Raw genomic sequence first — 16,629 nt, forward strand, 5'->3', positions numbered from 1 at the left:
AGCAAATACAGTTATATGGTTTATTACCCTGAATAAGCATTGTGGTGAAATACGCAGACAAACTAATAAGCATCGTGTTGTTATATATTATCATAATTGATGATGTAGCAGTCAAGCCAAGCTGTTTAAATTGTATTAATGTATATTAATTGCCAGTGATGTTGGTGAAGGTTTTTAGAGAGTAGACCAGTGCCAAGCTTTTATTGCCCATTGTTATGTTGGTATACAATTGCCTTGCGTCCTTGAGGGCCATCACAAGAACTCAGTTGCTCCTTTAAAGGCCTAAAAATAACAAACTATAGGAACTATTTTATTTTTTATTCATAAGTCTATGTGATTTCATGTGGCTAAAGGGTTGGGTCTGACTTGACATGCATAGAACCGAACAATAGGGCCACATACTCACATTCCAGTGGTTAGCGGTAGAAACTGCACTAGAGATTCTGCTTAGAGTCCAGGCTCTGTCGCAGCCGGCCGCGACCGGGAGACCCATGGGGCGGCGCACAATTGGCCCTGCGTCGTCCAGGGTAGGGGAGGGTTTGGCCGGCAGGGATGTTCTTGTCCCATCGCGCACTAGCGACTCCTGTGGCGGGCCGGGCGCAGTGCACGCTGACTCGGTCGCCAGGTGTACGGTGTTTCCTCCGACACATTGGTGCGGCTGGCTTCCGGGTTAAGCGGGCACTGTGTCAAGAAGCAGTGCGGCTCGGTTGGGTTGTGTTTTGGAGGACGCACGACTCTCGACCTTCACCTCTTCCGTTTCCGTACGGGAGTTGAAGCGGTGGGACAAGACTAACTACCAATTGGATACGACGAAATTGTGGAGAAAAAGGGGGTAAAATAGCAAATAAATACAGACAACCTGAAAACAGTACCCTTTATTTGAAGCTGGATTTAAACAGAGACCTGTCATAGGCTGTAGGCATCTGATCTCAGCGTCAATCAGTCTTCTGCTGAAATGTTCCTGAATTTCCAATATATCTCCACTACTTACAGACTCCACCCTAATAAACTTCCTCCACTGCATAAACTGGCATTCGGTAAGCCTGGTATTTTGTTTAACTTTCATTTAAATCTCCTCTGAGAAAGTAAAATAAATATCTCAGGCAGGAACCCAGGCTATTATTGTGGTTTCCGGCATGTAAATGTCCAAAAGTGGCATTAACTCCAGGGAGCAGGTCACTGTGCTCTTCATGGCCTGTAGCCTGTCCTCTAGACATCAAGGTCATCATCAGGATCCTCCTGGTCATAATCATCATTGGCATCAGGCTCGTATAGGATCCGTCCTGAACCGGGGCCCGGGTGCAGAAGTGCTGACTTCCTGGAAGAAGACAAAAATGGGGAGTTCGATAAACACTTCAGACAGTAGCAAGGCAGCACAGTAGAAAGACAGAAAAGTAGCAAGACAACATGGGTAGAAGAAAAAAAAGGCAGAAACAAAATCTCACTTCTCTTTACTGAAGACGAAGGGAAGCGGCAGTTTTTCTTTGGCCTCTCTCTGTGTATCAGACAGGCGCAGGTTAAAGGTCAGGTTGGCTGTTGGATCCGCCTGGGGAAGGACAAGAGAATCATACAATACCATTGGCTTATTCCTTATCATTCTCACATTGTGCATGTCAGGAATCATACAGGTGTGCTACCTCAGATTCGTCTGTATTCATCGGTGTGTGTCCAGGATGACTGAGTTTGCTCTGTATTGTAACTGTCAGGTCCTCATTGATGCTGAAGATCTCCTCCTAGTAACAGACACACACTTAAAATCAGCAGAAAATGGCCAAGACAGTTAAATTATTCAATTCAAACCAGCAGCACTCCATGCTCCACTCCATTGTTCTTACATCTTGCATAAGCTTGCCCGACTTGGTGCGTCTTGTTGTTTTGGCGACAGCTCCCAGTCCTCTGGTCCCTGGGGCCACGGTGATGACTGAGGTAGCCAAGTGGCGTATGCTTCCCACAGTGCCTCGCTGATGCAGGTCTGAGTGCAGCAGGCCAACTACTGCTTTCACAACTCCCCCTAAAGACGAGTGAAGATAGAGACTGAACTGGAGCCTCACAAATCAATGTACAACATGGCATCAATATTGATGCAATTGGAGAAACTTAGCTAACCTCTTTCTGCAGTGTTGAAATTAAATGGAGCTGGTCAATTCAGAAAGACAGTGATTATAAATGCCATGACAAACCTTTCTTGAGAGCCTGAAGTCTCTGGCAGACAGCAGCAGGGTCGTGATGCCTCAAAATCCATGACAGAGAGTCAATGACAAGTGTCACTGCTTTGGCCTGAGATGTTTGTTTGAGAAGAGTGCTGATGTCCTCTAAGGTAAACTGGTGGACCGTAAATGGTGAGTTTCCGGTCCAGCCGAGAGGGTCGGAGTAGGCATTGTGAAAGTGCAGCCTATATTCAAAGTCGGGGAAAACATGCGTTAGTTAACACTTGATCTCAAGAAATCTGCTAGTACTGTTGACTCCCATCTAAAGTTAGTTTCTTATTTGTTTCTAGTCACCTCTGTGCAGATGTTCTGTCCAGTCCATCATTGAGTTCCTCTTCACTAACCTCGAACCCCAATACATGGACCACTTCTTCCCTGAAACACAATATATTGGTATGACATTAGTGCACAACAAACTATATGAATACTAACTAGCAGTGAAAATACTCATGCCATAAGCGAGTTATTTACCGTTTAAGTGCTGTATTGATGCAGCTTTTCAGGAGGTGTCGACCAGAGTAATTAACAGAATCTGTCAAAGTAACGCAAAGGCAAACAAAAGCTACTTAGCTAGCTAATGTCAGTGGTTCTGAAAGCAATGACGAGTTTACCACCAACAAGTATATTTACCTTGTATCAAAATGAATCCTCCCGCTTCTGTTCCTTGCAAAACTTCTAACAACATATTACAGGCTAAACAGCTTCCTAGCTGCCCAGATAGCTAGCTAGCTAGCTAGCTAACGTTGTAGCAAGAGTGTCGGTTACTACGTGTGGTTTCTCTTCATCCGCCTTCAAACATTGATGTTCCTCTACAAATCTAACAATTCTCATGACAAGCGTTTGTCAGCTGGACATAGATGGAACACCGACGTTTGCGTTTAGGAGAATAATGAAGTTGTGCGGTTGCATTCCATGTACTGGGCACGCAGTTCTTGTCAGAAAAACTCCATGCTCCAGAAGCATCCGGTTTGTAGCTCCTTTTGCGCTTGCGCCTGAGCATGATGCCGTTCTTGTCTATTTTTTGGTCATGACATCATTCATGCAGTAAATTAAACTTGATTCTTCCATGATTTATACGAGCATGCCTGAAAGATAACGTTGAAATGCGCATGGTCTAACTGACTCAACAACCGAAAATACGTATCTAAGTTAACTCGTTGATACTACTTTATGTATACCCCTCCGATGATCCCTGCAGAGGCCTAATTAAGGTTCTCATGGTAGATGCAGACAATTTGTTTTTCTTTGCACATGTTTTATGACATTGAAATTGATTCAGTAAGGGTCAACTTGTTCAAAATATGTCAAAAGTTTAGAATTTTATTTGACCACATTTTCTTGCAGATAGTGCTCGGAGAACAGGAATTAAAATCCTAGTTAAACTACAATGTAGTTTTACTGAAAATGGATGGTGTGGTGGCTGTGTTTGGTGCAAATATATATATATATATATATTTACATGTTTGCTATACAAATCACTGAGGTAGATACAAATACATTTTTATTTTATAAGAAAAATAAAGGAAACCTCAGGTGGGCGCAATGACACATGGGTAGTGTAGTTTTAGGGATTTGTTGTCCGTCCTCATTAAGAAGAATGTACACACATTAAACTACACTACCCAGCAAAGTGCAGAGCTGTCACTTCGTTGTGGCAACCACAAGGGGCTTTTGCAATCAGTTGACATCGCTGATGGCTCGAGGAGGCGCGCAAGGGGCGACACGGAGCAGACGTATATTTAGTCAAACTCTTGTCGATTGTTGCTCGTGTTATGGAAAAACGTAAACTTAATCTAAAAAATGTGTTACCTGAATGCGTTTTTCGTATACAATGGATGCACCTGCTACAGTTTTTCTCCGGTGACTTAGCTCGTTAGTTGGCTAAAGTAGTTTGATTGCCTGGATTATGTATGCAATAGCTGCTGTGACGAAGAAATTAGCTAATAGCTAGCTAGCTCTCTTGTTAACTAAACGGGCTAATAGGAATTATTGTTGCATTTTTTGTTGGTTAGCCCGGTACCTTGCCGGCTAAACTATCCAGAACACGAGCCAACAACTCCAAGAAATTCGCTTGTCTTCAAAGAGTGGTGTTGACCCCTCCGTTCTTGGCTAGGGCTTCTCCCACACAGTCAGTAGTCAAGTCGGGAGAAAAGCACAGAAGCTGTTAGCTACCTGGTAGCTACCATCACGGGCCTTGTTGCTGAGGCGACAATGCTTGAAATAATGTCTGAACACCAAGGTACGTTTAAAAGTGTCAGTTGACATAGTAAATTGATCTTAAGTTCATTGCTAGTTAGCAGACATTCTCGGTTTTGTTAAAATCCTCCTTCAGTGAAGCAACTGTTGGTTGTTCAATCGCCATGCTAGTTGGCTAGTGAGCTAATAAGCTGTCTAACACTAACATTACCTGCCAGCTTACTAGTTAGCAAAGTTGGTTACATCTAACAGTCGATAACGATAGCTTGCATGGTTTTATACACGTAGTTAACTTTTTTATACAGTAACGATAACTATATAGGCTACTGTACCTAGTTAGCGTAACTAGTGAGTTAATGCTTGCTAACTAACCATGCCATTGGTGGCTAATGGTATGTTAACCGCTGGCTAGCTAACTAGCTAGTTAGTTCTAACCAAAATGAGCCACAATGACTGTTACTTTGCCAGCAAGCTAACCCGTCTTTAACAGCTAACTTTAGTTAGCTAGCAAACAGTGTTTGTTGGTTAGTTCGCTACTGTAACTAGTTAGCTAGATGCTGTTAGCTTCCTAGCCACGTTCAAAATTCAGGAGGCTCCCCACGCCATCGCAGCCGTGAGCTAATTGGCTCACAATGCATGTTTCACGTTTGTTAACTAACTTACTGGTAGCCAACATAGCCAGCCAGCTACCTAGATACGATCAAGTTTCACCACCATGGCTAACTAAATGGTCTTCACTTTGCGTCACCCGTTAGTAGTTATTGACCTGTTGTTGTGAAACTATCAAGACAACATTGTGGCTAGTTTGTGAGCAGGGCAGGTATTCACTCGTTTTAGACAACTAAACGTTAGCTAGCTAAAAAGGCAGTAAGTTATCCTTGCTGACTAACGTTGCAGCACGAGGCTAGCCATCAACTTAGCTAGTTTGCTACTTTTAGAATAGAAATGCGCCCAGCTAGGTTGCACACTTGGCGTTTTGAGTCATTGCATTAGCAAGCTAATGTTAGCTAGTTATCGCTATATTCACTAGATACATCGCCAGGCCGAACAAAAATAGACCCGCAGCTAGCTAGCAGCTAACAATACTTATCTGCCGATGGATTAGTGGAGATGTTTTTTTTTGTCTTTTTAATTTACGTAATGACTGTGTTCAAATCTGAACAGATTATAGTATAGTAATATTGTTTTCTTCTATACAGATTCGTTATTGAAGCGCAAAACGGATACCCTGGTAAGTAGACTTCTGGTGTGACGTTTAGTTCCCCGTTCTGAACCTGTTCACCATTTGTTGGTGTTGTATGCATGACTTATTAGCTTGGTTCATTTATGTGTGAATGCCATTAATGTCCGTTTGTTTTATCTCTTTAGCCTCCAGAGAGGAGAAAGAGGACCGTCGAAGACTTTAACAAGTTCTGCAACTTTGTCTTGGCGTATGCAGGCTATATCCCCAATCCTAAAGAGGTAGGTGAACTAGGCACAGCAGGACATAGTTACCCCTTTATTGATGTTGTGTTTATCTTTAATAGGGTTTGAGAACTTGCCACATTTTTATAACCCTATGCATCAAGTATTGTTTGTCCTGTACTGTTTTCCTTATTGTTCTTACACTACACCTGTGGCTGTGTAGGAAGGTCCATGGTCGCCAGCGTCCTCCAGCTCCCCGCACAGCTCAGGGGCGTCAGGGGAGAGCGGGGGTGGTGGTGAAGGAGTCGGCGGCAGCTCCGTGGGGGCTAGCTGGGGAGACGGAGGCAACGACCTGCACACCATCCACACGTTTGTCCGCAAGGCCCGCGCCAACAAGGGCAAGAGTATGCGCCGCATGCACTCCGATAGCTCCCTGCTGGACAAGATGCGCCTGAAAGACTCCCTGTACGACAGCCAGGCAGCCAGCAAGGCAGAGCGCAAGAAGGACAAAAAGCTCAAAAAGTTGTCGATGGGTTCTGCTATTGGCGGCGGGGGCGAAAGCGGGAGTAGCGGCGGGGAGAAGAGGGCCCGTATCAAGCGCAGCAAAAACCCCAAGCAGCCCAAAGCCCTCAAGAAGCTTAAGAGCTCGGCCACCCAAAGTGAGACAGACTCTGAGACGGGCCATGCCCACCCCGGGGAGTGCCCGGTCCGAGATGACCTGACAGTGCACGGGGTCTCCTCCCCGGGAATGCAGGGGCTGGCTAAGATGCAGGTGGAGGAGTCCAACCGGGAGGCGGAGATGAGCTCGAGTGAAGGCGAGACCTGGATCGCCGATGAGGACATCATGGTGGAGTCGGGTAAGTGATTTCATACTGACCACGCTGTGGACAAGGAAGCACAAATGTCTTTGAAGTGGTAAGCGTGAGTGCTCTAATCTCCTCACACAAGATGCATCACTTCAGTGTTAGTCAATGGCTGCAGTGTTGGCTGGTAATATGCTTGGCATGTAATTGATCAATATTAATGCACTGGTCTGTTCCGTGAGTTCTAAACCAGAGGCTCATACCTGGGGTGCGTTCAGCAGGACACAATGTTTTGGAACTTTCAGATAAAAAATATGGTATGTAGAACAACCATGCCTCTCTGACATGTAGAATAAGGAGTCACGTCAGGGAAATCATTGTATTTAATGAAACTATTTGGTAACAATTGGTACTTTCTGGAATTTGAGTCACCATGTAACCAATAAATAATTAGTGGGCAATAATGATGTAATTACGCTGTTTCCATGTAGTTCCTAAGTAAATAAGTAATTAGGGGGCCATAAAATAAAACCTCCACAAACAAAACAAACAGTTGCTGAAGCGCCTCTTCTCTTTGAAAACGTTTGCCCCCGTTAGGTGCCCACTGAACCCAATGCTACTTGTCCCACTATGATATGCCCCCTCTTACCTTCTTTTCCTCTCCCTCCTTCCCCACACAGGTGACGACTCTTGGGACTTAATCACCTGTTACTGCGGCAAGCCGTTTGCGGGGCGACCCATGATCGAGTGCAACCAGTGCGGCGTGTGGGTCCATCTGTCGTGCGCCAAGATCAAGAAGTCCAACGTCCCTGACATCTTTTACTGCCACAAGTGCAGGGACACTCGACGGTCGGGACAAAAGAAAGACCCCTAGAGTGAGAGGGGTGGGAGGGACTATATCCCTCCTATATCCCTTTTCAATCTACCCTTTTCTCTGTGTCCTACTACAACATCCAAGTTCTTTTCTGCGATGCCTGCAGCTGATTGTTAACCCTCACCTGGACAGCAACTGTATCGTTAGTTTTCTAGGTGTTCTTTTTTGACAATCACCATCCTCACTTATTCATGTAGGTTCTTTGTCGCGTTCTGCCTCTGTGAAAACTGGGCTAATACAAGAAGACATTGGGGGGAGATCTCTTTATTATCTGTAACATACAAAAATACTCTCTTGCTCAGTATTCTTACTAAATTGGGATTTTTTTCCCAATTTGGGATTTTTTTCATTGAAATGTTAGACCATACAGATATCCATCTCCTGTTTTTCATGTTAAGGTCATAGCATAAGGTGCATGACAAGTTATAGAGAATTATTTATTTAGGACATTGATGGGCAACTTTTCTGTCTGTCAATGTTCAAGGAAAAAAGCTAGTATTTTATAATGGTACTTTAACTATTGTGAGACCCTCTGCAACCAGTAATCAATGCAATGCGACTGATACACCATGGCACAGGCACAACCCCCTTCCTTCTCCGAAAAGAAAACGGATACTCCTGTTTATTTTTGTCCATAAGTTTCTCTTTTTAGTGGTAGAAGGGCAGCTCTTGTTTTGTTATTTGATTGTTTTTGTAGCTACTTTTTTCTCATGTAAGCTTTCGATTTGTGATCGTTTATACATTTCTTTGTCTACTATAACACTCAGTACCTGCTTATCACTGAGTGTTAAGCGCCTATGAGATCTCTCTTTGGATGTTTTCAGATTCAAACAAATACCAGATCAAATCTGAAATGTTGAATCTATTCAATAGAAATATGCAAAGACAGTTGGTGCTACGACAGTGCACGTTTTTAAAAGCGAGCCCAAACCAAACACCCCTTCTTTGGGGTGTTATTTTTCATTGGAAAGTGAATTGCTTTACAGTTTTGGCAACCTGTAACTCATAAACTGAGGGCTGTGTCATGAAGTTTTTTGATGCAGCCCATAACCAGAAGTATTTGTTGCTTTATTCACCCTTTCTGGTTTTTGTCAACAGACATCTGCTACAGCACAACTTGATTACTTTGAGTTCCCTCCTATGACTGCCATTTGGTTACGGTTTGACATGGCTACAGCCCTCAAATTCAATCTACAATGCTTGTTTTGTTTTTATTTACATTTTGTGTTGATCTTGTTTTTCATCAAGAGACTTCTGGTTTGGGAAGATGTCATTGTTGTTAACTGTCGTGGTGGAAAAAGTTGGAAAATTTTCGTCTACCTTGTGGAAGTGGCTCAAACATTTTTCCATGAATGGTTATAAAATGTATTTTTTATTTCTTTCATGTTATCATAATGTTTTGGTTAACTTTTCCAAAAACACTGGTTGACATTGCTCCCTAATCAGAATAACATACAAATCCCTTCCCCTCATGATTTTCTCAATTGAAAAACAAAGTTGACTGTAGGTGTACAGAAATATCAGTTGATATCGGAGTCGTGGACTCGATGTTGGTAGGTTTTACCTGTTTTTGTTGGTGGGAGAGTCATGTTTAGTCCCCAAAAAAGCAAATGCACTCTCGCCACCACCCTTCCCCTCGATTCTCTGTATATACCCTGTTCTTCGATGACTGTACATATGAAAGTGAAAAGAGAGGGGGGGGAAAAGCCAAGCAAATGCTATATTTTTGGCATCTGATATTGTTTTCCTTTAACTGTAGCTTGAAAAATAAAAACATTTCTTTTTCGGGGGAGCACCTGTGTTGTCTCTTTCCAATATATGTAAAGTAGATATATTATAAGGAATGCATTTTATTGAACTTAGGCACACAGGATCTGTGTTTGTCATTGTACATACTTACAGAACCACTAGAGGGGGATCAGTCCCAAACATCTAAGTAGGTTAGTACAATAGTACAGCATCTTAAATAGAAATAAATAGTTATAACAAATGCCGTCAAACATATTTGTGGGAGTGAATCTTTACAAAACAACTAACCTTCATTATGAATTCTGATTTGGATTGAATACAAGACAGTGAAGTTAGCATTTGGATGATATTGAAGGGGTTGGAAGCTGTTATTGCTGCTCCTTCATTCAGCCTTCTGGTTCATCCTGCAATACAAATAGATACACAAGCCGGTTCACATTCTGGACAAACATCCCAATAAACAGATGGTCAGTCTATCCCTCCCTCCTTGTTCTGTGCTCTCACCTTTCTGCTCCGCTGGTTGTACATAAGGCCGCTTCCAATAGAATCCAGAGGAACTGTTGCCTTCCTCCTGGAATGACAGGAACAGATGGAAGAGAAAGATATTAAATAACTCAGACTGGACTTGTTTGTTTGGTAGCTAAAGTGATGCAAGGTCCACAGCACTGCAATGTAGCGCAACATTGTTACAATGTTACACTATTACATCAGTGGCTACTCCTTGTCTCGACTTTATGTCATCGCCCTCTCCTCCATTCTCTCACCTCTTGTCCTTGGGTTTGCGACGGTGGTCGTTGTGATGATGGACGGAGATGCGTTCCACGGCGGTTGATGTGCGTTCCATGGGGGTGGATATACGTTCCACGGCGGTTGATATGCGTTCCATGGGGGTGGATATACGTTCCACGGCGGTTGATATGCGTTCCATTGGGGTGGATATACGTTCCAGAGGGGAGAGGAAGGTGGCAGACTGGAAACGACGTTCTTCCCAATCCTGGGTCGTCTCCCCGGCGTCTCCGGGTGGCGAATGGTTGGCGAGGTCAGAGAGCTCAGACAAGTGTGGGAAGAACTCTTGGTCCAGCCAATTCACGTCCTGTGGACATGGAGGGAGGGCATTTTCAGACAAGCAGCATACAATAATAACAATGCAGTTCGTATAATATGACTGATCTAGATTTATTTGAAACCTTTTTATTTTCATTGAAGTAGATACACCAGTCCCACACAAAGGGCAACTATCTATGAAAGCAATACAATAATGGCACCACGGTATTTCCAAGATTAAGGGTATTTGCTGCCTCTATCCATGTTTAAACTGTTTAAGAAAAGCCACTGAGCATGTGTCATTTTCATACCCTTTTCTGTCTCAGCCTATCAGGCAGAAGGAAGGCAGACAAGTCTCCCAACATCAGGTAAAGTCCCAGGACAGCTATCATACACCTTGAGTAAAGCATCTGTGTGGCAGACAGAAAATATTATATTTCAGACATTGATCAACTTATTAGATGATGAGCATCGTTCTTTTGTTGACTTGATGAGTTGCGGAATAAGTAACGCAATCAAAATATACTGAAGTAGCTCAAATTCAGATATCACACAAAAACATACTAGTGAAAAAGTCAACGAAAAGAGTGCAACCAAAGATGTACTCACCTTAAGACTTATCCGTTCTGTGAAGATAGTTGGTGCAAATTATTTAGTTCCTCTTGGTTGTTGGCTTCTGACTTCTCTGCAAACTGCTGGTGTTAAGGGTATTTGTAGGTATGCGGTTGGGGTGGGTTTATATTGGAGTAGGATGAAGGGAGGTGTTTAGGCTAAAGGGGTGTGTGTGTGGGAGACTATGGGACTTCAGACGTGACAATTATATCTCATATATCTCATGCCCGGCCTCGCCATGGCTGAACTTGGGGTCAAAGCTTTTAGGCGGTTCAGGACTTTTGATAATTGCACATACACGCACCCACATGCACACACATACACACACACACGCATACACATGCACACACACCACTCCACCACCCCTCACCCTCCACCTTCCTCTGGACTAAGGAAGAAAGATGAGGTAATGATTAGGCCATCATTGTGGATGGGATGTTACAGTTCATTGTTTACACTAGTTCCAACTGGTTCAGACTGGCTTTCATATGTTTGTGCTTATCGAGATAAGATTGGTAAAGATGTCATATTTTCTTTATATAAAAAAGACAACCTTATCTACATATCTTATATTTCACAGAGGGAAGAAATTAGAAAGGGCATCTTTATCCTGACATGATACAGTACTCAGAACAACTGTAGGCTATTGGGTTTTCCTGTGTTATCTTTACTATAGGACACTATATGACAATAGTGTTCTGAAGGACATGAATCATTGAGATCTATCGATCACTTGTAGAGTTCTCCATCCTACATTTACATTTTACATTTTAGTCATTTAGCAGATGCTCTTATCCAGAGCGACTTACAATTAGTGAGTGCATTCATTTTCATGCTGGTCCCCCGTGGGAATTGAACCCACAACCCTGACGTTGCAAGCGCCATGCTTTACCAACTGAGCTACACGTAAGCCATCACCTGGTCTGTACTTTGAGAAGACAGACAGACAGAGACAGTGAGTGATATCATCAGATCAGATGGATGTCTATGCTGTGTGTGTGGCCAACTGGAAAACCTGACTACCTCGTCTCGCCTAATTTCAGCATTGGATTGCGACCTCCAACCACCCACACACTCTGCCCATACACACAGAGAAATACAAAACAAAAGGAAGACAGGGAACGAGGGAAGGAAGGACAGAGGGAAATAGAGGAGGGGGTCGAAGGGCATTGCATGGAGCGTATGCGTGGTCTGACACGTTTTCACTTTTCCTCTTTTCCCGCCCATGTCCTAATTATTTCTATTTCGGGGCACTACAAATAACCTAACATAAAGCCAGTGCTGATAGATCAACTGACAGGGCTGCCTGCTGAATGTGGGTCCTGCTAGGCCCGCCCGGGAGTCTGTCAACAGGGGCAGAGACTAGATAGGCAGCACTGATTACCTTAATTATCACAGAGCCATGGAGACACAACTTGTGGTACCGCTGGTCATTACCAGTGTGTGTGTGTGTGTGCGGTAGACCCATGCTAGACTCCTCCACCCAAATGTGTGTGATTGTGTGTGTGTTTAACTGTAAGTGTGTGTGTGTGGCCAGCATGACGCCCCCCTGCTTCCCCACAACCTGCTGCCCTATAAGTATCCGGGACGACAGTGTGTGCAAAATTTAGACCAAGAGCTGATAAATCACAGCAAGTGCGAAATTGTGGTGTAGGAGTCCTCCTCCTGAATTTTTTTTGACGTTTTATAATTCATTTCCTGCAATTCCTGCAAGCCCACACCCTTCCAACACAGAAAAGCTGCTTTTTAACATGCTTATTAAAACAATTTGGAAGGAAAACTATTTAACATACTGTGAGGGAAAAAAGTATTTGATCCCCTGCTGATTTTGTACGTTTTCCCACTGACAAAGAAATGATCAGTCTATAATTTTAATGGTAGGTTTATTTGAACAACGAGAGACAGAATAACAACAAAAAAATCCAGAAAAACGCATGTCAAAAATGTTATTTTATTGATTTGTATTTTAATGAGGGAAATAAGTATTTGACCCCCTCTTTCTCTCAATCAGAAAGATTTCTGGCTCCCAGGTGTCTTTTATACAGGTAACGAGCTGAAATTAGGAGCACACTCTTAAAGGGAGTGCTACTAATCTCAGATTGTTACCTGTATAAAAGACACCTGTCCACAGAAGCAATCAATCAATCAGATTCCAAACTCTCCACCATGGCCAAGACCAAAGAGCTCTCCAAGGATATTAGGGACAAGATTGTAGACCTACACAAGGCTGGAATGGGCTACAAGACCATCGGCAAGCAGCTTGGTGAGAAGGTGACAACAGTTGGTGCGATTATTCACAAATGGAAGAAACACAAAATAACTGTCAATCTCCCTCGGCCTGGGGCTCCATGCAAGATCTCACCTCGTGGAGTTGCAATGATCATGAGAACGGTGAGGAATCAGTCCAGAACTACACGAGAGGATCTTGTCAATGATCTCAAGGCAGCTGGGACCATAGTCACCAAGAAAACAATTGGTAACACATTACGCCGTGAAGGACTGAAATCCTGCAGCGCCCGCAAGGTCCACCTGCTCAAGAAAGCACATATACAGGGCCGTCTGAAATTTGTCAATGAACATCTGAATGATTCAGAGGAGAACTGGGTGAAAGTGTTGTGGTCAGATGAGACCAAAATCGAGCTCTTTGGCATCAACTCAACTCGCCATGTTTGGAGGAGGAGGAATACTGCCTATGACCCCAAGAACACCATCCCCACCGTCAAACATGGAGGTGGAAACATTATGCTTTGGGGGTGTTTTTCTGCTAAGGGGACAGGACAACTTCACCGCATCAAAGGGACGATGGACGGGGCCATGTACCGTCAAATCTTGGGTGAGAACCTCCTTCCCTAAGCCAGGGCATTGAAAATGGGTCGTGGATGGGTATTCCAGCATGACAATGACCCAAAACACCCGGCCAAGGCAACAAAGGAGTGGCTCAAGAAGAAGCACATTAAGGTCCTGGAGTGGAGGGAGCTGAAGGTTCGAGTTGCCAAACGTCAGCCTCGAAACCTTAATGACTTGGAGAAGATCGGCAAAGAGGAGTGGAACAAAATCCTTCCTGAGATGTGTGCAAACCTGGTGGCCAACTACAAGAAACGTCTGACTTCTGTGATTGCCAAGTACTAAGTCATGTTTTGCAGAAGGGTCAAATACTTATTTCCCTCATTAAAATGCAAATCAATTTATAAAATTTTTGACATGCGTTTTTCTGTATTTTTTGGTTGTCATTCTGTTTCTCACTGTTCAAATAAACCTACCATTAAAATTATAGACTGATCATGTCTTTGTCAGTGGGCAAACGTACAAAATCAGCAGGGGATCAAATACTTTTTTCCCTCACTGTATATTGTAATTCATTATAGGTAATATTTCATAAAAATCTGGAAACACTGGACAGTTACTTTAAAGGTCGACTTTGGGAAAAAACGCAACAATAACGGCTTTAAACTGTATAACTGATTAATGCACGATCATACCAAGTAATTTAATGTTTAAAAACTAAACAAATGGGTGAATACGATATGTGTCAACACATACTGGAGGAGTTACTGGCTAGCTACAATTGGCTAGCTTAGCTAACAAACTAGCTCCAACATGACCAGAAGGACACATCAATGAACCACCAAAGGCACACCCCATTTCTGTTTGAAAATTGAGAAAGAGGAGGTGATGGACCGTTTTTCGTGCCCAATGTCAACCGTTAAAGCAAATGTCCTGCATTTTGCCATTGCTTATGACGTGTTCCCCAATGGTGGAACAAGCTCCCCCACGACGCCAGGACAGCGGAGTCACTGAACACCTTCTGGAGACACTTGAAACCCTACCTCTTTAAGGAATATCTGGAATAGTAGAAAAGTAATCATTTTACCCCTTAACCAACAATGTAGTTGTAAGAAAAATAAGAGTTAAGAAAATATTTACTAAATAAACGAAAGTTAAAAAAAGTAACTAAATAAAATAACAATAACGAGGCTATATACAAGGGGTACCGGTACCGAGTCAATGTGTGGGGGTACAGGTTAGTCAAGGTAATTGAGGTAATATGTACATGTACTGTAGGTAGGGGTAAAGTGACATATGCATAGATAATAAACAGTGAGTAGCAGCAATGTAAAAAAAGAGGTGTGGTCAATGCAAATAGTCCGGGTAGCCATTTTATTAATTTATGGCTTGGGGGGTAGAAGCTGTTAAGGAGCCTTTTGGACCTAGAATTGCCGCTCCAGTACTGCTTGCCGTGCGATAGCAGAGAGAACAGTCTATGACTAGGGTGGCTGGAGTCTTTGGCAATTTTTAGGGCCTTCGCCTGACACTGCCTAGTATAGAGGTCCTGGATGGCAGGAAGCTTGGCCCCAGTGATGTACTGGGCTGTATGCACTCCCCTCTGTAGTGCCTTACGGTCAGATGCCGAGCAGTTGCCATACCAGGCGGTGATGCAACCAGTCAGGATGCTCTCGATAGTGCAGCTGTATAACTTTTTGAGGATCTGAGGACCCATGCCAAATCTTTTCAGTCTCCTGAAGGGGAATAGGCGTTGTCGTGCCCTCTTAACGACTGTCTTGGTGTGTTTGGACCATGATAGTTTGTTGGTGATGTGGACACCAAGGATCTTGAAGGATAGTCTCTTCTGGGTAAGTCTCTAAGAGCTTTGCACACCTGGATTGTACAATATTTGCACATTATTCTTTTTAAAATTCGAAGATTTACAAGCCGATTTCAATCAAACTGTAACTAGACCACTCATCAGGAACATTCAATGTCATCTTGGTAAGCAACTCCAGTGTATATTTGGCCTTGTGTTTTAGGTTATTGTCCTGCTGAAAGGTAATTTGTCTCCCAGTGTCTGTTGGAAAGCAGACTGAACCTGGTTTTCCTCTAGGATTTTGCCTGTACTTAGCTCTATTCTGTTTATTTTTATCCTAGAAACTCCCTAGTCCTTGCAGATGACAAGCATACCCATAACATGATGCAGCCACCACCATGCTTGAAAATATTAAGAGTGGTACTCAGTGATGTGTTGTGTTGGATTTGCCCCAAACATAACGCTTTGTATTCAGGACATAAAGTTAATTTCTTTGCCACATTTCTTGCAGTTTTACTTTAGTGCCTTATCGCAAACAGGATGCATGTTTTGGAATATTTTAATATTTAATATTCTGTTCATTCTTCCTTCTTTTCACTCTGTCATTTAGGCTAGTATTGTGGAGTAACTACAATGTTGTTGATCCATCCTTAGTTTTCTTCTATCACAGCCATTAAACTCTGTAACTGTTTGAAAGTCACCATTGGCATCATGGTAAAATCCCTGAGCGGTTTCCTTTCTCTCCGGCAACTGAGTTATGAAGGAAGCCTGTATCTTTGTAGTGACTGGGTGTATTGATACGCCATCCAAAGTGTAACTTCACCATGCTCAAAGGGATATTCAATGTCAGCTTTTTTTTTTACCCATCTACCAATAGGTGCCCTTCTTTGCGAGGCATTGGAAAACCTCCCAGGTCTTTGTGGTTGAATCTGTGTTTGAAATTCACTGCTCAACTGAGGGACCTTACAGATAATTGTATGTGTGGGGTACAGAGATGAGGTAGTCATTCAGAAATTGTGTTAAACACTATTATTGCACACATTGTGAGTCCATGCAACTCATTATGTGACTTGTTAAGCAATGTTTTACTCCTGAACGTATTTAGGCTTGCAATAACAAAGGGGTTGAATACTTATTGACTCAAGACATTTCAGTTTT

At 43.1% G+C, this 16,629-nt stretch overlaps 2 protein-coding genes across 2 annotated transcripts; one reads left to right on the forward strand and one right to left on the reverse strand.

Moving 5' to 3' along the window:
- Positions 1–860: 860 nt before the first annotated feature.
- elp5 (elongator acetyltransferase complex subunit 5) lies at positions 861–3,171 on the reverse strand. Its single transcript, XM_041884721.1, has 8 exons — positions 2,838–3,171; positions 2,679–2,739; positions 2,502–2,582; positions 2,181–2,392; positions 1,836–2,011; positions 1,638–1,733; positions 1,446–1,546; positions 861–1,318 (listed from the first exon to the last, which is right to left on the reverse strand). The coding sequence occupies exons 1-8, from the start codon at positions 2,890–2,892 to the stop codon at positions 1,210–1,212; spliced, it is 891 nt and encodes a 296-aa protein (XP_041740655.1). The 5' UTR covers positions 2,893–3,171; the 3' UTR covers positions 861–1,209.
- Positions 3,172–3,896: 725 nt separating this feature from the next.
- Positions 3,897–9,276, forward strand: LOC121571142 (PHD finger protein 23B-like). Its single transcript, XM_041882458.2, has 5 exons — positions 3,897–4,446; positions 5,603–5,634; positions 5,772–5,864; positions 6,031–6,664; positions 7,291–9,276. The coding sequence occupies exons 1-5, from the start codon at positions 4,419–4,421 to the stop codon at positions 7,482–7,484; spliced, it is 981 nt and encodes a 326-aa protein (XP_041738392.1). The 5' UTR covers positions 3,897–4,418; the 3' UTR covers positions 7,485–9,276.
- Positions 9,277–16,629: the final 7,353 nt, after the last annotated feature.

The sequence above is a fragment of the Coregonus clupeaformis genome, chromosome 8 (assembly GCF_020615455.1).
Source record: "Coregonus clupeaformis isolate EN_2021a chromosome 8, ASM2061545v1, whole genome shotgun sequence".
NCBI classification, from domain to species: Eukaryota; Metazoa; Chordata; class Actinopteri; order Salmoniformes; family Salmonidae; genus Coregonus; species Coregonus clupeaformis.